At 41.3% G+C, this 23,843-nt stretch overlaps 1 protein-coding gene and 1 non-coding gene across 2 annotated transcripts; one reads left to right on the top strand and one right to left on the bottom strand.

Moving 5' to 3' along the window:
* Positions 1-3,149: 3,149 nt before the first annotated feature.
* Positions 3,150-21,233, bottom strand: DGKE (diacylglycerol kinase epsilon). Its single transcript, XM_026098956.2, has 11 exons — positions 20,557-21,233; positions 18,928-19,087; positions 17,353-17,472; positions 16,263-16,406; positions 14,215-14,372; positions 13,869-13,920; positions 13,604-13,717; positions 12,788-12,859; positions 12,101-12,228; positions 10,972-11,083; positions 3,150-10,640 (listed from the first exon to the last, which is right to left on the bottom strand). Exons 1-11 carry the CDS (start codon positions 20,985-20,987, stop codon positions 10,449-10,451), a joined length of 1,683 nt encoding a protein of 560 aa, XP_025954741.2. The 5' UTR covers positions 20,988-21,233; the 3' UTR covers positions 3,150-10,448.
* Positions 21,234-21,475: 242 nt separating this feature from the next.
* Positions 21,476-22,497, top strand: LOC112982444 (uncharacterized). Its single transcript, XR_010392162.1, has 3 exons — positions 21,476-21,522; positions 22,007-22,205; positions 22,296-22,497. It is a non-coding gene; the product is annotated as an uncharacterized LOC112982444 (transcript).
* Positions 22,498-23,843: the final 1,346 nt, after the last annotated feature.

The raw sequence follows: 23,843 nt of genomic DNA, 5'->3' as shown, positions 1-23,843 counted from the left end.
GCTCTTCAAGAGAATGTTTCTCAGGAAAGGAAGCCGTGCCAGCCCTGCTCCTGAGCGCTCAAACGGCTGCAACTTCACAGGCGTCGGGAAAACCACTTTCACTTATATCACTTAGGTGGATTTAAATAGGTAATTACTAGAGTGGGTCAAAAGACAGGAAAAGATAACAAAAAGGGAAGGAACATAACTTCTGTGAAAATACATATTCTCCTCTCAAAGTCACACACGCGCACACACAAACTTGTCAAAATCCCGGCCGGTTTTCCATCCTCGTCAGGGGCAACCCGCCCCTCGTGCAAAGCGCGGAGACCCCCAGGCGGGCCGGGGGCCACCCCCGGCGCCCAGAGCGGGGCCGGCCGGGCACCGGCTCCCCACGGGGCGGCCTCGGGGGCGGGGAAGGCCGGGGGCGCCGCCGCGTAGCGCCGGCAACGCGCGGGACCGGCCGGCAACGCGCGGGACCGGCCAACGGTTCCCGCACGACCGTTAGTCCCGGGCGCCGCCGCCAACGGCCGCTGACGGGACCGCGCAACGGCTCCCCCCTCCCCCCTCCCGACCGTTAGCCCTGGGCGCCGCCAACCGCCGCTGATCCCGGGGACGCCGCGGGCGGGGCCGGTCAGCGGCTCCCCGCCCCACCCCGGTCGGCCCTGCGGCCGGCGCCCGCCGCTCCCACCTGCCCCTCCAGCTGCGGCGGGAGGGCCCGGACGCCGGGCGAGCCCCGCTCCGCGCCCGTGGCGGAGGCGGCCCCGGCACCCGCCGCGCCGGGCTGTAAGCGCAGCCGGGGGACGGGCGGGGTCCCCGGGCCCCGCCACCGCCCGCGGCGGCTCCGCGAGCGAGAGAAGGGGGAAGTGGCCCGGCAGCGATGGCTTGCCATCCCCAGAGCTCGCTATTTTTGTCCTCATCCTGCCTCTCGGTGCGGCTTAACGAGGGACAGCAAGGCCCCCTTTTGCCTTTAAAACATTTCAAAGTGATTAATGAGAGTTTATCAGCGCCACTTAGGAACAGAAAAGCACACACGGAACAACTGATGGAAACGCGATAGCTTTAACGTTTGCTTTCACCATTAGCTTCGGGGGTCTGTGCACAAGACAGCACCAGGGCCTGCAATCATCATGCTAACAGCTGGGCTAATTAGATTTCTGCATCCATTGCCCCTTCCGAGTTTCCGACGGGCAACACGGGGAGCTGCCGCCTCGTGGGTGCGAGGCATCAGGGCTTTGCGGCGGGGCTGCCACCATGGGCCGCAGCGCTGCTGGGTGGCCCAGCTGAGGCCCAAGGTTTTGTCCTCCCATGACGCTGGGGCCTGCACTGGGAAGGAGACGCAGAGCTTGCACCCCTGCCTTCCTGCCATGGGGCTGCTTTGTGGTTACAGAAATGTCATTACTAAGAGCGATTTCCTGAAATCGGCAGACTTACAACCAAGATCCCCCGTGCAAGTTTGAACCTAGACTCCCTGAACCTTACGGGACCCCTACACAAGCACTACAGTCTTCATTCACCAAACATTTCACATTTTAACTTTTATTATTAAAAGAAGTTTCATCTTGACTTCCACTGTTCTGAGACCCCACATATACCTTAAGTGGGACCCGTTACACAGCTTTGGGCTAAAACCTGGTGCAAGTTGGTGTTGTGCATGCAGTTCACTCCAACAGCTCTAAAAACATTTAAGAAGTGCATTAATGCTAGCCCATCTACTAGCATCCAGTGTCAGTGATCTTCAAGGCTCTGTGAAACTATCACCTTACCCAGCTAAGAAAAAAAACCTGCTGGATATATATGACCTGATCCTATCCTGAATGGAAACAACATGCAAATGCCTTTAAAAGGTTTGATTGCGGCATAATAGAGGAGCTAAGATGCTGGAGCCCCTTTTCTCTTTCGTGCAAATTAAGCAGGGAGAGGACAACAGAGAAGAGGACTTAGGGAGAGAGCTGACACTACGATAAAGTAGCCCCACAGGAGGATTTATTCACTTCCAAAGGTCCAACCTAGCCCCTCTGCTGTCATCAGGAGAAAGCACTGAGCCACTTGAGCTCTGAGCTGCTTCCAGAGCAGCAGCTTTCCCTTTCTGTGGAAAACACGTATGTGCTTTGCTGACTTGCCCTCAAAGTCCCCTCCAATCTCCAGTTTATATTAACACAAGATAGCACCAAAATTTCCTTGGTTAAAATTCATATTCAGAGATTGCTCTTTAAAGACAAGAAATCTGTAGACCTATTTTCTCCTTAGGCTAAATACTACAAAAAGAATGCACTTCGTTCTTTCTCACCTCTCTTGTCAGTGGTACAGGATCTTAAAACAGCTGAACGATCTAAGCAGTTCATCTTGCTTTTTAAACCTGGAGTCTAATCGTTTCAAATACATCTATTAAAAAGCCATATAAACTCAGCTTTTCCCCTGGTCCATGTAATAGTTTCTTAAAAATCATGCCCCCACATTTATTTTTCAAGGGAAGCATAAGCCAGGCTTGTAATAAAAGGTGTTACGACAATCTAGGCTGAGGTGCCAGAAGCAAGCATGCTACATAAGGAGCTGCTGTTTCAGCTTTTTTTTTTTTCAACCCAGAGCATTCCCTCAGGCAGAAGGGATTTTAATGTTTATAGCTGTTTATGTGCTGAATGTTTCAGTTAATAAACTGTAATGAGGCAGCTTGCTGAGCACGCACAAAGGGAAAGGTAGTACAGAACAAAGTGAAGCAAGAGTTCTTAAGTTTACAAGATGCACAGGTTATAGTTCCCTGCACTTTTAAAATGCAAACACCCAAGTGAAGATAGGGTTGGCTCTCATCATTGAGGCTTATTATAGCTGGGGAAAGAGTTAACTAAAATTAGTAACATCTTTCAGAAACTGTAAATGATGTAAAGAGGAAGGTAGAGCACTTACATGATAATCTTGTAAAAAGCTGGGAGAAGGATCAACCAAAAGTAGACAAGTAGCTGCTGAGACATCCATGTATGCTTCAAACAGTACCAGTTTTACATATGCATGACATTACTACATTGTCTAGAACTATTTCCAGGTACCTGAGGTTTGAAATGTGCTCTTTGCAGAGGATTTCAGGCAGAAGCATGGTTGCAGTGTTCAACAAAACAACTCTGTTCTCTAAGTAACCAAACATGTCACGCTGCAGCCCTGTAAAAGCCAGGTACTTATCTTTATCACAAGTTTATTACAGATGTGAAGACTATTTGCTGTTTACATCATAAGGAACAGGAAGAGTTACATGAGCTTAAATACTTTAATGTACACACTTCAGTCTACAGAGAAGTACAGTAGAAATAACATGACAAAAAGATGCAATAAGAAATTCAGAAAGTCAGTGCTGTGAAAAACTTATTTACAAACTTCTGAGAATATGGAGCAGATGTTTCTCAAAGGAGCTTTCTGCATGCCCAAGTCATAAGGAACAGGCCATGATACAACCGACTGAAGGCAAAGTTTTACTGAGTCATACCTGTGTAAATGTGGAGTAAAGCCACAGAACCTGATGCAGTTCTGCAACTTCACTGAAGTTACTGCTTCTTATTGACAGAACCTGGCTCAAGTTCTTCAATGATACACATCACCCACATGTAATGATCGAGTAAACCTGTCACTGTTACAGGGGCCTAGGGTGATATCATCTGCTTCAGCAATGTTGGATCAAGCCAATAAGGGTGCAAACAACGCAGAAAGTTTTACGAGAAGTTCCAGAATCACTCTTGCTGTGTCCACACAGCAAATATAGCTGGAAAGTGTGTTTTCCTGTTTTACGGTAAGAGTTTTACATGAATACCTCCTCCTCCTCTCATTTCAGCCTACTTTCTTTTAAACACCAAAGGAAAAAAAAATTGGGATTTGCAAGCATCACCTGATGCCAAGAAAAGTGTAAAAAACTTTTACCTTTAAAAATTTACACTGGAGGTTCAACATTATGCTGACTGGTTATTTGTTTGCAAACAGTATACTTTACAGGTGTGAGCATTCAGTTTTGCTCTGAGTTTTTGTCTTCTGGGAAGATAAGTCAGGACAGTACAAACGGCTTTATTATCTTTGGACACTAATATGTTTATCTTAAAATACGAGACATGAGGAAGCTACTGTTTTGTCAAGTACATCTGATCATGTTTGCACTAGTGTTCTATAGGGAAAAAGGAAAAAAACCCCACTGAATCCCAAATGTCATCTTTGTTGGCTGACAAGAACTAAGATATTACAAATTCTACTTTTGAACAGCTGTTTGCATTTTTAAGTTTCTTTTTTCTCATTTAGTACAACTTCAGAATATTCATAAACACAGTCAATACAAATCACAAAAATCACAGCATCACAGTATTTCCAAACTGTTTTTTTTTTTTTTTTTTTTAAACTTAACATGCTGGTATTTTCTTGTAAGTAGTTATGACTAATTTAAGGTTACAGCTCTTAAGAGTCACATTCTTACACTACTCTGATCACTAATTACTGAATAGAAATAACTATACATATTGAAGTTACAAGCTACAAAAATAAAAATCCATTCTGTTTAACTATAAAAATCTTATAAAGAGAAAATGGTTGGAGGTACTCTAAGGATTACAATAGTTGGTAGCAGACAAAATGGCTTTTGAGGGATGTAAACTTTGAAGATACAAAATGGAATAAACTCAACAATATTAGCTTCCACTTCCTCTTAAAAAGAAAACAATGATTTTTATGCTGAAATCTACAAACAAGTTGCAAATAAAACAAAATGCAACAAAATGAGTTACATACAGCAATAAAAGAATAAGTACAGTAAACAGGGCAGTATTAATCAGAAACAAAGTAAAATTTTGAATACATTCAGACTTAAATAGTAAGGGTCGGATGCTCAGCTACTGTAAGTCAGCACAAAATCACTCTATTCACTTGAGGCATGTGGCTTTACACCAGCTAGAAGCTTCTCCCTGAGAACCCCAGAATCTGAACTGGGTATTTAGCACTCTTACTGAGCTAAAAAAATCTGGATTATATCATGCTTCTGGAAATGTGGCCTGAATGAATTTAAGTACACATGTAAATTCTCTCAACATACCTAACTGTTAAATGAAGACATGGTGCTCCGTTATGTTATTCCTGTGTTCAGGAAGCAGCTATAATTTCTCAGAACAAAATTCAGCATCTCAAAATAAGGGCTCACATTCAACAGGATCAGTGATGTTACTAGTACTTTTAAATCTAAAGATATCCTAGCTTACTCCTAACTGAAGGGTCCTTTTTTTTTCTTTTTTAAAAGGGAGAAAACTGCTAATACTAGGTCTCATAAACCTTTTTGTTCTGTATTTCATCTAGAACACATGCAGAGATTCCTAAGTATCCTACTCTTAACCACAGATTAACTAACTAGGTTACAGTGGTGCTCTTCAGAAAAAGAGTGGTTCATTCCTAAGTAAGAAAAAAAAAAGTATGTATTATAACATTGATACTGTTATGCTGCTACAGTGCTTTATGAGTTTGTTTTAATTATACAGTTAGATATAATAATATACTTTTTTTAAAAAAAAGCTGTGAGCTTCAGTGCATGCAATGCAGAACCAAAAGGAACTGGCCAAATTGACACCAGAAACTAACTATTAGTTCAGAGCACCTGTGGAGAACAGGGAGATTCCTCACCAGCAGTGAAGAGCAAACACCACGATTTCAAAGCAGGCAAGGGGGGCTGGAACATAACACCTGGCAAGGTATTAGAACAGGCCAAGGTGTTAACTTGAGTAAACTGGTGATTAAGGTGATTAAAAAACCCAAACAGGTGGGCTGCTGGGCTAAGAATAAATTGCATTAAAACCCTTCTGATTTTCTCTGCTGACAAGCTAACTGGTATAAAGTATCACTACTCTGCGTTTAGTAGGGCTTTTGACACTGTCCCACCTGACAGTATTTTAGAGGCAAATAAGCCAGCATAAAATGCGTAATTAAATGACTGAGAAAAAAGTGCTTACTGAGCAGTTAGAAATACTACCAAGACAAAATGTACAGGTGAACATAAATTCTTAATCCTAATCAGCTGAAATTATACTGAATATATTTAACTTACTCTTGCTATAGCATTGCCTAAAGGAAGATGAATTAGTCTCTAAGCTGTATTCAAACACTGTAGTATTTTCTTACCTAACCAGGAGAAACTCAGGTCTGTTTTCCAAGAGCAAGTGCTTAATGTTTCAGACTAAAATAAATCATATTTTCAAGTTACTCAGTGCCTAAGAAAAGCAAGATCTGAAAAAACTAGGAAGGGGCAATAGTGAAATTAGCCATTTACAGAAAAATTTTAAATGCATAAATTGAACTAGACTGTCTCTACATTACGAACATTAAATGCAATTCGTAACAGTAGCTGAGAAGCATCCAAACTTGAACATAGTTTTCAACTAAATACTCATTTGAAACAGAAGTCTCACCGCTCCACAAGAAAGAAAACAATGTTCTCTACTACAATAATTCCAAAGTTCTTTTAAAATTATGTTCTAAATATGCCATAAGCTGCTTTAAACATCAAGAACTACAGAAATACTTTGAAAAGTGTAAAATTGGATGCCACTCACCTCAGCTGTTTTTTATTTAAAGATGAAAAATTTAAGTTTGGACTTGAGACACCTTTTTATAAGAGAGTCCAAATATGAAGGAAAAATCTCAGGGCATCTAAACCAGCTTATTTTAATCCTGCTATGAATTGCTCAAAGTGAAAAAACAAAGTAATACAAAGCCTACGACAAAAGGCTCCATGCATACGAAGACATGCACATCCCCTCTCAACGTGCATGTGTAAACCAACCAGGTCTGAGCAAGGCAGGAAGCTCGCTCACAGAAAGCCTCTCCGTGCAAATTTAACTTTTCTGAAGTGCATTTCACAGGACTTCAAACCCACAATAAAGGAAGTTATCAGACTCTGATCAACCTTCAGTTACACTACTGCATGCTGCGATAAGACTACAAAATAAACTTTGTGAATTCACTTTTGAATGCTGAACAATTTTTTTACAGTAATATTCACCCTATACATTTTACATGAAGTTACACTATATGAAGACTGAGAAGCTAAAAACTATCCATTATTTGTCTTTCTGAAACACCCTTTTCACCATTTAATCGCTAAGAGGGCATGGGAGAATCCTTCAGTGCAGGATATGAAGTTCAGCCCAAGAGTACCCTCCTCTGGATGGAGAGGGCACTGCAGTATTTCTAGGTTTCCGGTGCTTTACATCTTTTACCAACAACATTAAAAAAGAGCATGTAGCAGTTTCACATCCACGACACACACACACAACAAGAAGCAGCTACAGCTATTTTACAAACTCGAAAAGTGCTTTACCACTTCATTCACATTAGCGTTAGAATCTGGGAGCCCATTGCTGACATTTACTCCCTGCAGTTGGGCTAGAACTGAACCATTCCACGAGAGTCATTCAAAACGGACTAACTCATTATGCAACATACTGGAAAGGAGGACACATTTAAATCGAAGGATTCAGTGCTGGAACCAGCAAGACTTCCCAAATTCTAGCACTAACATTTACGTCTCAAAAAAAAGTTTGTCATACATACAACTACATATAGTCACAGTAGAAGGATGACCGACGCCATGTCTGACTGGGAACTGGACACTTCAATTTTGTAGAATATTTTCTATATCATAAATACAGTTTTACTAGAGACTTCTCGTGCCTAAAATGGATAAGTTTGCTACTTATCTGCTGCAATCACCAAGAGTCATTTTATGAAACATGGCTTTCTTCCTACCACACGCAAGAAGGGGGTGGTCTGTCCAGTATGAGTAAGGCCATTTACAGGCAGTTCTCCCAAAGAACCAAGTGCCCAGCTAGATGCTCCTTTCACTTCTCTTATGCTTCTGCAGAACTAATGATGGATTTAGGGTTCCCAAAGACTATTTCACACATTTAGGACAGGATTCCTAGGAAGCTGCAGTAAGTGGGAGGATCTAACCTGCACAAATACAGTACCTGAGTGTTACTCCACCCAGGCAAGACAGAAGTGGAGAAGCTGTCTCAACTGCTGTACAAAAGGGAGGCTTTTCAAACTCTTCACGTCAATTTTTTTTCATTAGATGCTGGGAGTGCAAAGACTGAAGTTTTGGAACTGTTTTATATCCTAAGAACTGTTAACTGTCTGAATAATTATCTGATCAGCTTTAGGCAGCTCTTCAAACTCCGTTATGAATAATTTAGACCAAGCAGCCAGTACTGCCATTTCTGTTGAGAAAATACTGCTTTTCATAGCGCATACCCTGGTTTTCCAGAGACTTGTAATTTGTTTGTAAACAATAGTTCGAGAACCACAGCATAGAACCTAAATATTTTTTAGGATGCTGATGTTTATAAGTTATTCACATAAAAATAAATTAATAACTTCTAACTAGTAAGATTTTTAAAGTCAATATAAATTCTATCTTCATAACTAAAAAAAAATTAGGATACTGGATTTATCTAACATTGCATGTTTTGGGGTATTTTAAATACTTTTAAATATATTTAACTATTCATGTTCTCCATATTTACATATTATAAAATGAAGTGAGGTGTATACGGCTAATGAACATGGAATTTACAAGTGGCTTCTGCTTTACAGCTCATTACACTCTAATCACATTTTTACACATCTATACATTCACTGATAATCAGTAGTATTTAAGATCTAGCACATACACTTTCTAGAACAAACACCATTGAGTTAAAAATGCTCTCCAAAGAGGATTACAATGGAAGGTTTTAAAAATATCGACTTTGTCAAGGCTTCAATAAGTTATTTTAAAATATAAATACTTCATTCACTGTTAATGCAAACTTTTTTGTTTTATAGATTGTTGTAAAACAGCTGCATTTTACAAAACCTAAAAACACACCCTACTTTACCCAATGGTATCACTTTCAATTAGCATAAAGGAAAAAAAAAGGAAGAATGGGGAGTTTTGAGAAATGAAGCAATATTCAATGTTCGGATCAAGGCCCCTCAAATTCTCTTACTGTTCTTAGCCTATGCAGTATAGATCCAGCATAAATCCACTTCCTACTTGGATACGACCTTCAATACATCAACTTATGACCTTCAGTAAATCAACTAGGCTTAAATGAATACTTAGTGACAAAATTTAAACTTTAACTCATAGCGCTCAGCTGCTGCAGGCTTAAAACACTTATAAGAAAAGGAAAAAAAGGAAGCAGATACTTTCTCCTCTTAATCATGAAGATGTTTTCACCTGAGAAGCTTTTAACCTGAGAAGCTTCAGATATGTCAAACTGACAGTTTGTGTGTAGTGTTGTATGTGTCCTTAATGTTTATTATCAATATAGGCCATCAACTTTTTCTGTGGTCACATATTTATACGGGAAATGCAGACTTAGGTCCAACAAGGTATCTTGAACACCTTAAGAGCCAATCAGAAAACAAATGTTTCTGTGTTTGTGTGTGTTTTTTTTCTCTCCCCCAGAATCAAGTTATACACATGAAGGTTAAAACCTGCTAACCTCTGAAAGCTTAGCTCTCAACCCCCACACTTACTGACATGGTTAACAGATTAACTTGCTCTATCATTTTCAGCTAATTATCAAGCAAGAACTTTAACAGCCTTTTAAAAACATTGCTGATCTTCATAATTTCTTTAAAGCCCTGCTATATTCAACTAAAGAGATAGCTCCCTTGTCCATGGTCTCTTCCAACAAGCCTACTCAACAACTAAGACATGCTGCTTATTTATAAAGCCTAGAATCAACCCCTCACTTAATTGTAGCAGTTAGCCATAAGACCATTCAGTGCAAGTCATAGTAGAATTATTTTGATGCTGTATCTTGGGTACTGAGGACCTCAGAAGTATTCTATTTTGTGTCTTACACAGCCATTGAAAGAGTCATTGGCGAACAGACCATTTCCAGAAACCTCTTCTCCAAAAACATCTTCCTTGCTTACCTCCTTCCCAGAAGACCCCAGATCCTCCACTCTTCCAGTCAAGAGTGCTAGATAAGTACTGCACAAGCAGGTACTCAGAAAAGCATGTCCCCACTCTCCAGAAAAGATGGCAACCAGGAGCAGGCTGCTGTCATAAAAATCAGCCCACATCCTGCTTGGTCTGCTTTTCTGTTCTGAAGCTGTTCCTGGGAAAAAGGGCAGGTGGCATCAGGCCAAACTCTCACATGCTCCCCTTTCCGGGAGCATTAAGCCTTTTGCACACTATACCGTGTATGTGCTGACATCTGCTAGCACAGCAACGAAAGGCTGCAGTATCTGTTCCTCTCCTGCCACTGGAGTAACTAACTCCTCCAGCTGGAAGGGCTGGGCACGACCAATCAAAAAGGCAAAGTAGTTGCAGTAATTCAGCTGTAAAAGTTTTCATGAATGTAAAAGCATGGCTTTTTCCTCAACCCTAGTTTGTTCACAAGCAGGATCCTTACAGCATAAGCATTCACCTGGATTAAATGTTCAGTGTTCTTAAACTGCAAAACCTACGCATCTTCATCTGTCTGCTCTCTCACGTGCTCTTGCTCAGACACGCTGGAAGCGTCGTCATCTGTTTGTTCGCCAGAGTGATATAACATCAGTGCACGTGTCTTATGAGTTATGGTAACAGTGCAGGGCCCCTGAGCCCACGGTTCACCATCCACCTGCATTGGCATCTTTGAACTCTTCAAGATCAGCTAGTATTAAACAGAAGAACACACAGAAATCACAGCAATTCAAAGCAGCTCTGAAGATATCTTATACATCTACAATGTACCGATGCTGCAAGGTTTCAGCCTTGCCAGCAAGAATCTTAGTATATAATTAGCTGGCCTCATAGGCCACCAACCACAACAACAAAGGCTTGTAAGTTATGACATAATTAACTTTTACCAAGCAAGAGAAACATCCAGCTCAACTGCAAACCACAACTTTAGAACAAAGACCTGACCAGACAGTTCAGCACTTGAAGTTGTATACTGTGTATTGGAAAAAATATTGGGAAACACATTTATAAACACTGCTTACCCTCACTGTATGTGCCTGTCCTAGACGAACAGGATTTGCTAGTTTCACCTGTATCTGGGCACAGTGGAAAGAACCATGAACTCCAACAACTTCCAGCAGTCCATCATCATGCCTATGAATTAAGAAAGGAGATGCTTTTCTTAGTGATGTTCATCAGCTCTTAAATATCAGTCCAAATATTACATAGTCCTTTACCACTATTATCATAGTGAAGATGAGTGTTGTTCTACAGGTATGCTTAAACTATCTATTTCTGCCGAATAACAAAATCGCCTAAGAATGGCTGACCTGGATTATGCCAAGGTCTGCTTAGCCCAGTATCCCATTCCAAGCCACCCCCCCAAATGTTACTAACAGATGGTATCAAGGGAAGCCATACAAAAAACAGGGCAAGTATGGAGCAATCCTCCAGCTGGTACAGCCTCCTAGCTTCTGGCGACTACAATGTATGGACTTTCCAAGTCATACTGTGCATCTGCATTATCTAAGGCCCTCAGTGCATTTCTTTTCCATAACCTGTACAACTGCTTTTCTGTCTTTTTAGCCAGTTCATCTACAGGAAGATTTCTCTCATCTACTTGATTTCTTTTAGATTTTGGTAAAGGACCTTGTCCAAGTCTTTTTAGAAATCCAGGCTCATCATAAGCAGTGTGCACTGTGAAATAAGCATATGTAATATATAATAAACATATGGTATATAATATATAATAAGCATAAGCAATAAGCACTGTGGAATATATTTTTATATATAACTTCTGAAGAAGGAAATCACACAAAGGAAGAACCAATGCATCCACCAATTCGCCTCTTTAGTATAGCTCCAACCAACTTACTTGGCATAGAAGTCAAGTTTTTGGCTTGCCTTGTTGTTTTCTGTATTTATGTATGTTGTATTTTTATATTTTAACCTCAAGACATGTTCTCTTCTATTCCAAAATGGACATATTTTATACTTTTTGAAGGCTTTGAGTCTTTAACACGAGGAAAATAAAAATTCAAGATGCCTACTCATGAGGAATCTTCCAGTTATCATATGGGACCGGTCACATAAACAAGGCCTGCTGAAGGGGATTCCTTACACTACAAGAACTCCCCCAAGAAAAAAAAAGAATGCTGATGCATTGTATACCTTGCCAAGGGGTACGGTTCATCACCCATTCCTTCCCAGAGTCTACAGCCACCTCCCCAGTATCCAATATTCAGAACAATGATGCCTTCCAAGTTGGGCAACTCGATTCTCTCACCATCCAACTCTAGCTTTAAAGACACACAACACAAGTTAGTTACTGCAGATCATATTCAGTACTTCAGTATATGCTAGTTGTTACCTTTATGTATTTGTTAGGGCTCCACTAAAGTTAACGAGAAATAAAAACACACCTCTGAGCAAAACTGGACACACACAATAGAGGTTTTTTTTAAATTATGTAAAGAAAGCAACTTCTGACTTCCTAACATGATACTTGAAGCTGTGATCATCAATTTCTGTTAACGGAGAACAATAAAAAGGAACTCTCATTTACAAGTCTCTGGTGCTAAGTCAAGTTTTATCTGAATATCAGTATCTGAACTCGGAGACCCGAGTCAAAGCCACAAAAGAATTCAGGAATCATCAGTAAGTTCAGAGGCATGAATTCCATGCAGTAAGTTGCAGATAGCCAACATCAAAAGTCCCCCAGCAGGTCTAGAGCCATCCTACACACAGGCATTATATTGTAGACGTGAACTGCAAAGCTCTTCCTCTTTCCTTTCACTGGGAAAGTTTTTACATTCCTTTGATTGTCCAGAGAATAAATGGGTGAGTTAAAAAACTTACCTCAATCTTTTTGTTGAGATCTTTACATTCTTGTACTAAGCAGTCTTTGGTTCCATAGAAAAAGTAAACAGCCTATAAAAAAAACAAAAAACAGAAAATAGTATTAAAAAAGATATAGCACATAAGACTATTTAAAATATTCATGTAGTAGAGTTATGGTTCTGTGAGCCTTATTTAAAATTCATACTTAGCATAAAGTATTTGCATATTCTTCAAGTAAGTTCTCTTAATGAACTAAGCCACAACTCCCACGATAACCTTGTTTTCCCTTTTAAAAGGAAATGGGAAATGACCCTAACCCATTAAGTTTCAAAGCAAACAAGAAACTCTAAAAAAATTAAACAAGTGACAGCATAAATATAAACAAGGTAGCAAACAGAGGCAAGACAAAACACTTGGAAACAGTCTGGAAACACATTTAATCCATGAAATCCTCTCCTTAAGGAGTTCAAACTTTTCTAAAACGGGATGAGAGGAAGTAGTGGAATAAAACAATATATCACAGTGTGATATCAGAGCACATATTCCACACAAGCTTGGGGCTAACAACAGCGAGAGGAAAAAAAAGCAGTGTAATGGTGGGTCAACAGAGCAGCTGTGCAGAGAAAACAGATCACTATATTAATATCTAAAGACATGTATTTTGCTTCAAACTAAGGCACTCCTTGACAAAAGGGTCTAAAGGCTGAAAATCCAGCACAGCAATTAAGATGGAACTATAAGACTTATTTGGAAAACCTTCTAGCACACTATGCAGGAGAAAACAATCATGCAGAATATTTCAAACAACAGCTTTAAGTCAAATACTAAACATACCTTATTAATAATTCTGCTGGAAAACAGAGAGGGCGTCTTCTCACGATGAGCATGGAAATTTAAAGCCATGAGAGCATCAGGTCCTATAGAAAAGTAGTTGTTCATTGTGAACACCTGTTAGACAGAAGTTTTGGTTAAGATCATACTAAATTTCATATTATTAGGATTTTGAAAGTTAGGGTTTTATCAGAAGCAGGTAAACAGAAGAGCAAGTACATCCACGTAGCTATTCCATAGAATCCACATTTATAACTTCCAACCATACCTTTGGTTTCCTTAAATTGTAGTATCCTTTGTTTGTTACCTGAACCTTCCATCTGAAAAAACAGAAGCCACTATTCAGACACGACAAATACTGTTCTCATTTAGTAACAAATCTGTAGTTAAGAATCTCATGCCTATACTGAAGTCACAAGATTCAGATTTAATTAGTTATGAAAGAGTTAAACACTGTAAAACAACTAAACAAAGAGTAATTTTGGGCCTCAGTTACTCCACAGTTCTCTAGTCCAGCAGCACTTGTGCTTTTTACACACGCTGCTGTAACTGGATACCAATAATCCTATAGTAATATTTGGTTCTACAGAATGTCTCTCTTCATTGTTACTTACCTGTCTAGCTTGCTTCCATCTGCTTCCATGACATTTCGTAAGATTTGTTCTACAGGGACTTCTCCAGCATAACCTGCTCCCCAGCCCAGTGTATTAGACAGATCGTTGCCTGTTCCCAGAGGTAAGATTGCAACTTGTGGAATATAGCGTTCTTGCCCCTAAGACATAGAAACACTGGATATTAGCTCCCTTTTGTTCATTTTCTCCCTTTTATTCCCAAACATTCAGGCTAGACAAATGCCGTTAATCTTCGGCACATTAATCTTCTTGCACATTGCAGAATGATACAGCTGGCAGCAATAGCATAGCAGATGGCACATCTAAGTACCTACGGTAGGGATAACGCAAAAGAAGGAAATCTTAAACCATTGTGGGGAGAAAAGAACACACGTGTGTTTCCAATGGGGAACCAATACATTATGAATACTGATCAGAGCATCCCTCAAAACAAGGATGCTTTGGAACTGGAAGCGGAAGCCTGAATGTTTTACCCGATTTCCTGACTGTGTTGCTGATTTGCTGCAGTTACTAGTACTGCATGTCCCCCTGGGGAAGCAATATAAATGTTAGAAAAGACAGAAAGAACACACAAGGCCATGGGACATGGAAAGGTTCTTAGAAGATGGAGTGAGGTTAGGTCTAAAACAGAGGCACATAATACTACAGTATTCAGCCATGAACAGAAGCTCACAGACTCAAAGAAGCAAAGCCAGCATCTAAATTCGAGAGACACTGCATACCCACAAATCAACAGATGCAGCAGATGGTAGTCGCCTCTGCAGATCACAAACCAAGTGACACACCCAGACTCTTAAAACGGCCACCTCAGCAAAGGTCTTTGCTTTCCCTTTACCACAAAGGTGTGCACAGTTATTTCCATCACTATGATCTTTGAAGTTCAAAAGAAAAAGTGACATTATGGCTACTATTTTTCAAAAAGAGATATTAGCCAGGCAACCTGGAGTTGAGAGTCAAAATAAATATTTTTGTAATTCCAGTGCCGACGACCAGTTTTCAGAAGCTTAAAAGACTGTAATTTGAATACTTGGAAGCAAACAAGAACCCAGATTGCATCAACTATATTGGCTTTGGGGGTCAATATATCAAGTGTCCAAGACCAAGAAACCAAGTATTCATACTCGTTAAACCTTATAGTTATACCTTGTTGCATTTCTACTTTATTAGTACATAAATTCTCAAAGAAGTTCAGTTCAGTTATGTATTCAGTTGTAATAATGGCCTTCAGCACAACATTTCATGTATTAACAAGAAAGTAGAAAAAAGTTGCTACTAAAAAGGCAGCAACTGGACTGATTCATGGCTGAAATTGAAAAAAAGTTAACACTCTTGTAAGAAGACTTGCTTTCTTCTTTTAACCAGTAGGAAAGAGAGCTCATTAGACAAGAGCCCTACTAATTATTCTTCATTCTTAATTTTCTCAGGAGTCCTTACTGATATACTGTAAATTGAGACATATTCTATTTCAAATCAACAGTAAATACATAGCATGTTTTTTCTCCTTCACTTGCTAACAGGTAATGCTACAGACTAAGAATCTTTAGAAGACAAAAATAAACAGCAGAAGCAAATAATTACACTCATTCATGCACTGGCACTATAATCACTATAGTCAGCAAAAGTTGGGAGGTTATTACAGAAGACTGAATGCTTTGGGAGAAATAAGCAGTCAGAGCAGAATAGCCATTATTAGTAAAGTTATTCATTGCAAAATAAATCTCTTTAGAGGAAAAGGGAAAAACAACGCGTAAAAACGTTCTGAAGATTGTTCTTCTCTTGTTCTACAGAAAAGAACAGCTTTGAATAAACATTTTAAATCTAAAGCTTTTATATTTTTCCTGAACTACAGGCTTCGTAACAAAACAGTTTCCCCCTTCTCCACCAATGTGGATATGCAATTCAACAATTAATTTTCTATAGACTTATTCATTGACATGATCAATAAATGCAGGTAAGAGATGAGGGCTTAGCACTTCAGCAGTCACAAAATTCACTTCACCACAAAAGATGTTTTAATTTAAACACAATACCTTTATCTTCATTTCATCAATTGCATCCAGGACCCAGCCCACTGTGCCATCCCCACCACAGACAAGGACCCTGACAGCATTACAGGGCAGCAAGGTACAAAGCTGGAGTGCTTTAGCAGGTGTGATTTTGCTTAGATCAAAAACCTAGAATAAAAGAAAATGAGCAGGTGTAAGTTCAGAGAACATGACTCAGGATTTGCCTCACAGACAAGTAACTTCAAGAAGTTCATTCTGATGCAAAGCAGACATTTTCCATTTAGGATATTACACTAGTAAAAGAGCAGTCTTGACCTTCATGAGCAGGATTCAGTCTCCCAAATTAACAAAATAACTCCAGCTACTCCAGTAGGAATGAGTGCCATTGATAAATCAAACAGACCAAGTCCTAAGAAAAGTCTGTATCTAGTAACATTACAATTAATTTTGTAAAGATGAATGACCTCAGATAAAAGTTTTTTTTCCCTTTTAAAGGAGTATTCAGGATATGAAGAGGTTTATTCTTCCCAGCCATACTGGGACACATTTAAAACAAGCACATAGTGACTTCTATTAGTCTGCATTATAAGGCTGTGCTTTGAACTTCAAAGGAAGATTATTCAGGTACAGTCAGGAAATCCAAGGAACAACTGCCTTATGTCAACATCCTGTGCCATTCCACTGGAGTTTAAGAAGAAAGAAACAATACAAAGTTACAACTATAAACGCTGCCATTTTCACAAGTAGCGTAATAATTTAAACAAATACAAGTTTCAAATTAAGAAGGTCTAAATATTTTGTTTTTAAAAGTTGTCCAGTATTTCAAGAGTAAGATTCTCATTAACAGAGCTGGTGCATGGACTACTATAAATAGAAAGCTGCACCAATATCAGTAGAACCGTATCAAACTTGGTGGGGGGGAAGGTGTAAGAAGCCTCTGCATTTTTGCTGCTACATATAAACCTGTACTTTCAAAAAAGAAAAAACGAAACCCTGTGTGAATCTGTTTCCTTTACCGACCTTCCAAAAAATCTTACCGTCATTATGCAAGACAAGTGATGTTGATTCTAATTTCAGCTTTTATTTTACTGTAGTGGCTTTCTACCATAATTACCTGAACAGGGTTCAGAAGAATTTTAAATTCTCCCAGTAAGGTTTCACCCATGTTGTTTCCACTACGAGTATTAGCCAGTATGATTATTGGGATCCAGTGTTTTCTGCAGTAAGGTACTATCTGCAAAAAGATAACAAGTCACACAAATACTCCATGAGTGAAAATGTTTAAAGGAGAAACGAGGAAGCTACTGATTAGTCTGAAATAGTAAAAACAAAACAAATACTTTGGACACACTAACTAAGAGGACAGTTTTACATTCATTTCAATCAGTAGCATTCAAAGTTGAAGATTTCTGTTTCTATAGTACCTAGGAAAACAGATCCTATGATGTTACAAAGTAGTAGAAAAGCACAAAACATTAAATATCTGTTTAAGTAACTGCTATGTTTTTCACGGATTTTTTTGCTAGCTAACTATTTATGAAGTATTTTCAACAGTAATTCTTGAAAAGCACCTTCACAGATGACTGTTTTAAGCCTAAATTGATTTAGGCTTAATAATCCAAACTACAAATCAGCTGAAAGGTTGATTTAGGATATATTAAAAAACAAACAAACAAAAAACTTATTTTCTATTACTATTCTTGACTTATTTTTAAAAAGTGTACAGCCCTTCTTTCAGAGGGCTCTCTTCCACACTCCTGGAATATCTGAAAGAGCACTGCATTGCTACAAGGGTTCTGCAGGAAACACCTTGGCTCTGGATCAGCTAGGCCTCACACGTGAATGGCTACGCTGCTAGGTGATGTTATTACTTTGCCAGCTTATTGTCTCTGCATCCAAGGGATACTCTGCCATCCACAGACCTTATTAACGCCATATGCGATTAAAATAATTTAAGAATTCCCTGCCTGCTCCACCCTTTACAAAACCACTCCATTACACCATCATCATATTAACTTTTTGCCACACCTGGGAGCTCACATTAAATTGTTTTTCTAAACTCTTTATAGGCATTACTTTCCAGACTAGAAGCCCTCCCAATCACAACATAATACTGTACTTCAGAAAGTAGGGTTGACATTATATATGCTATGTTTCAATTCAAATACCATGTTTTTAATTAACAGCTACAGCTCTTTAAAAATACGTATTTTTAAGCACTAAAATTTTATTCTTTAACAGACTTATTTTTAATCACCTATTTGGCTTTCTAGGACTTCTCTAGTAAAATATTACATACACATACATATCAGTGCATTTATCTACATCCACATGACATAGATTAAAACCCTGTGGCATGCAGCAGTGAGGTGACCATAAAACACAAAGTAAAAAAGGACTATTCAACAATGGGGAGATATACACAGAACACCTAGGGAAGTAAGGCACTCAAACCTCAGCGCTGTTTTGGAACAATGAAATCCAAATGTCTGTTCAGCTTCAACCATGATGTTAGTAACATGACAAACACCTTCAAATAAACACAGTAACTGTTTGATACATAACAAAACATTCAGCACATAGTCATGAACCTGACCATGTACTTAGTTAATCAGCCTAACAACATACTTAGTTCCAGTTTTACTGTTTTTATTTTTATGTATTATAAAAATGAGAAGTAGATAGTTACCTTTTCATAATCGGTTCTTTTGTCTTTACGCATCTGGTTGATAGCGGATAAGTAGTACGGTGGAATAATTAAGTCTCTGAATTCTCCAAATGTACATTCCTCACTCTTTAGAGAATTCTGCATGCATTCGTCATGTACAGTATGCTGACACCACACACATCTGGAGAAAAAAAAAAGAAAAACCCCAGAACTCAAACAAGTGGCTCACTATGGACTTTCTGAAAAGTACTTGCGCTCACTTGCACCATTATGAGTATTTTAAGCAAATTACAAAGAAGACCACATTCATATAAGCTTTCAGAGAATGCATGCGCTGGCTACAGGTAATCATAAGGACATGATCAAGTTATTTAAGTCTAGAAATGTACTTGAATTAGATAAAGAATAATTCATAGAGTTTTAAGTAAATTATTTTCTCTTTAATTCTAAGAAACAGTTGCTATAAATACCCTCTGGTATTGTATCAGCACAAACACCATTACACTGAAAACCTGTATGAGAAACACAACTCCTATCCATCCTTAAAGAGTACAGATAAGACACTAGAGCTCAGTTTAATTATTTAAAATGTTATAGTAACATCAATTGATTTTGTTAACAAATTTCCTTTTAAGATTAATTACATCACTTCAAGTTTGAAAGCTGAAAGGTTGCAGAATACTATGCAAGGCCAAGGGGATTTCATTATGCACAGCTGCTCAGCTTTTTGACCTATTCTAAAAGCTGTCCTGGAAAAGGGACTAGAACAAGAGGAAATACTATAATACCCACTGCCAGCTTCTGCAGAATGTTAATCCTCATTTTCCCCTCCAAAGCCTTGGCTTAGGCAGCTGTGGAAGCTATTTTTGGAGTCCTTCTGCTTAATCCAGCACAAAACCAGAGGAGCAATCATACTTGCCATGTAGCACAGACAGTGATTACATTGTCTGTGACTTTCTTCTTTTCCTCTTCTTCCTTCCCCCCTTTGCCCCTCAAATCCTCTCCCCCCTCCCTCCCTCTCTCTCAAGGTTTCATTCCTGAAGGTCTTCTCATTCACACGTCTGGAATTCTGCTTTCTTACACAGCAATTTGACAGCATCAAACAGATGGCAAAGCAGAAGCAGGCTGAAATATCCACCAGAAAGATGAAATCCTTCGAGAAAAGTTCAAGGCACAATTACCCCGTATGCAGGACTTGGATCATTAGCACAATACTCCAGTATAACATCTCACCATGCGTGCAATGGTTTCTGCTTTACAAGCACTATTAGCGATGTCAGTGCAAGCCCATTTAATGGTTCCTTGACATTTTTTGGCTTTATCTCACTCTTACCACAAACAGTAAGAACGGACTGTACTGCAATGGTTTACACCAACGAACTTCCCAGTGGTTGATGAAGGACACTCAAAAGAATCAAGGCAAAGCGGCTAGGGAGGATTTAATCTTTTCACAGCGTTTGTAGAACAGATACGCGTGGAGTTGCTAATTCTGCAGGGACGCGCGCGCGTCTGGGCGCTCCGCGCTGTCACTGGAAGCGCCGCGGGTGCTGACCAGTGACCGCAGCCCAGAGCACGGGCTCTCCCGGCCGCGGAAGGCCCACGAAGCAGCCGGCAGCCCCCCCTCCGCGGAGGCCCGCTCCCGCGCAGTACCTGTAGTCGCAGAGCTTGGGCTGGGTGCCGCACTGCTGCTTGCACACCAGGCAGTAGCTGCAGAGCGGGACGTTGCCGCGGATCCAGTGGTGGGGCATGGCGGCGGGGGCCCGGCCGCCCCGGGCCACGGTCTCCTTGCAGGGGAAGCGGCGCTCGGCCCGCTTGAGGCAGCCCTCGCCGGCGCGGCGGCCGCAGCAGCGGCAGAAGGCGCCGCGCAGCACGGGCTGCGCGCACACGCAGCAGTAGGAGGGCTGCCCGAAGAGGTCCGTGTAGCGCCAGTCGTGCTTGCTGCTGCGGAAGATGTCGCGGATGAGCAGCTGCCGCCGGGCCCGCTGCAGGCTGCACCACAGCGTGATCAGCACCGGCAGCAGCACCGAGCACAGCGTCCACAGCGCCAGGCGCCACTCGGCGCCGCTCCCCGGCTCCTCCATCCCGCCGGCCCGACCCGCGGCGCTCCCTAGCTCGCGGAGCCACCGGGCGCCGCCGCCGAGCAGCCCCGAACCCCCATCGCGGCCCCCGGCCCAGGGGCAGCGAGCGGCCCGGCCCGCCCGGCCGCCGCGTTCCCAGTGAGCCCGCGCGGCCGGGCAGCGCCGCCGCCTCCCCTCAGGCCGCCATGCGGCTGCCGCCGCCGCGATGCGCTGCGGAAGCGGAAGCGGCTGTTGCTAGGAGACGGGGGGCGGGGCACGGCGCGGCCCAGTCGCCGATTGGCGGCTTGTCGCCGACTGGCGGCTTGTCGCGAGCGTCACCGCCGGCGGGGCCACTGCGGGCCCCGCTCCGCCCCCGCCCCGGGGGGAGCCGCAGCGCGACGGTTCTGTCAAAACACGGCCGGCGTTGTGTAGAGCCGCGCCGCGCTCGCAGTCCAGGCTGCTAGTAAACTCAAAGGCATGATGGAGAAAAAAGACCCCAAACCCAGTATCGCACAGTTTGAAGATGTTCATGGTCGCACCAAAATCTCCGTTACGGGAGGTGACATTAGAACCGCGGAAATCCCCGTTTTCCCTTCGCGGCCCCGCCGAAGTGCCCGGCTGCCCTCGCCCCGCATGCCGAGGCGGCGCGGGAGCCCGCGGCCCTCTCCCCCGCCGCCGTTTAAGCTCACAGACAAGCCGGCGAGCAGCTGCCCCGCGGCTCCGGCCTCGCGGTGGCGCCCCCGGCGGGTAACGGCGCCCTTGGCCGTTGATGGCGCCCCCGGCAGGTAAGGGCGGGTAATGGCGGCCCTGGCGGTTAATGGCGCCCCCGGCGGGGAAGGGCGGGTAATGGCGGCCCTGGCGGTTAATGGCGCCCCCGGCGGGGAAGGGCGGGTAATGGCGCCGAGCGCACCTGCACGGTGAGGTGTCCTTCCTGACAGGGGCACGAACGGGGTGTCCCGCTTTGAGCTCGCAGTTGCATTGCCTGAAGTTTATCATGTCCCAGTGTTTTGAGACCGGTGGCTCTCCGCGTTGTTTCTCGGCAGCGGCAGTTTGGCTTTGCTCGAGCTAAACCGAATTCACCCCGACGTCTGCGCAACTAGGGCTGGCGACGCAGCGGCTGTTGACAGAGGCCCCTTGGCAGCTGCCCCGAAAGCGATGTTCAGTAATGGGCAATTGTCTTTTTTTAAAAACAGTCATTTATGTTAGGCAGCCGAAAGCGTCACTTGCTCTGCTAAATGCAAGGTAACGTGTTTAATCTTCACAAACTTGAAATAGCCAGTGTAACTCCGAAACCTGAGGTGGAAAAACAGTCTTCTATTTTCCTTCCCTCAGGAACAGAGTTATGCTGAGAATGTTTGAGCAGATAATAGCCATATTCAAAACTTCGGGCCAGATGTCTTCAAAATCATACTATAAGTCAAATTAGTTAAAGCATAAACAAACATTTGTGACTGACGTAGCTACTTCAAGTAGGCTAATGCCCCAGTCAGCGTTACTCACTTTGGAAAAGACTGAGAGGAAGCAGAATCAAAATGAAGAAGTTACTTGTGTTTATCTTCATTTTGGTGTTCCCGACCATTTTTACAGGTAGGAGTTTATATAAAGCAAATCTGCTTATGCATGTGGAGCTGCAGAGCATATTATAAGAATGTGGGTCTTTTGTATTTAATATCTCTGCATTTTACTTTTAGCACTTAACTATATAAAGAATTAAATATTATATTATATTGCAGGATTTCCATGATTTGATTTTTAACAGTCATGCTATTGTATTGGATATTTTACTCTCTACATTACCACACTGTAGTCATTTATTGCAAAACAAGTGTCTTATTTTATAAGCTTCCAATTTTAATACTATTTTACCAGGACCCCACAAGTTAAATAGTCAGTGCAATCTCTATTGCAACAAAAGTCTAACACATTACTTCAAAACATAAAGCAACACAGAAAAGAACAAAGAAAGGGGAGAGTTACTAATGTCAGTGGTTAAGTGGTGCTGTCATATTTTCTCATTTTAGACAGTAACATTAATGTGTTGAGTTTGCTTCATCCTGGCAGAACTAGACTATAGAAAGCGTAAGTATAAAAATGGTTTAAAATTCCGCTCATATCTCCTGGAACACAGTATCCCCTGGGAAGGAGCTGTAATGAAAGAACACTTTGTATAGAGACAGAAATCAGGTTTGGAGACATTTCTTTTTACATCTGAAAGATAAAATATTAACTTTTTGGTAATATCATATTTAATCTCTGCTTTTCAACCTTTAGACACTTCACCAATTTTGAATGAAAAGGAAGCCAAGCAGATTCTGAGAACCCGTCGTGAAGACAGACGAGGAAAAGCTGGTTTTCCTGATGAGCCAATGAGGGTGATTTATGATATTTATTTTGAAAGTAAATTAAGTTTAAAAAGTTTCATTTGTGCTTAATATTAGATTTTTATAAATGTAATTCCAAGCAGTAAGTGCAATTAGTTACAAATATCACCCTTTTAAACAGCTGAGTTCTTCTGTGGAATATTTTTAAACCCCTTTGCAGTCTACAATTACTGTTAAGTAGCATTCTGTAAATGCTGAATATTGCTCAGGAAATGTATGCTTGCAGAATATGGAATTATTTATCATCTAAAGGTATCACATTTCAAAAATGCAGATTAAATTATTGAGAAGAAAGTGCCTTTTCATTTGCAGAAATGTGGAGTTCATCGGGTTGTTCCTGAAAAAATTAAAATAACAGGAAATGGTCTTCTGCTTGCAGTACATTCTGTACTCAAGGCAGAAAGGAGATGCAGGTGTCAGTGGTCAGTGTGGAGATTGAGGTACTTCTCAACTAGCTTTTAAAATCACTTTCTTTCATTCACTTTTTTATGAATGCTAC

This window comes from Dromaius novaehollandiae, chromosome 18 (assembly GCF_036370855.1).
Source record: "Dromaius novaehollandiae isolate bDroNov1 chromosome 18, bDroNov1.hap1, whole genome shotgun sequence".
Taxonomy (NCBI): domain Eukaryota; kingdom Metazoa; phylum Chordata; class Aves; order Casuariiformes; family Dromaiidae; genus Dromaius; species Dromaius novaehollandiae.
This window is presented reverse-complemented; position numbering and strand designations above follow the sequence as displayed.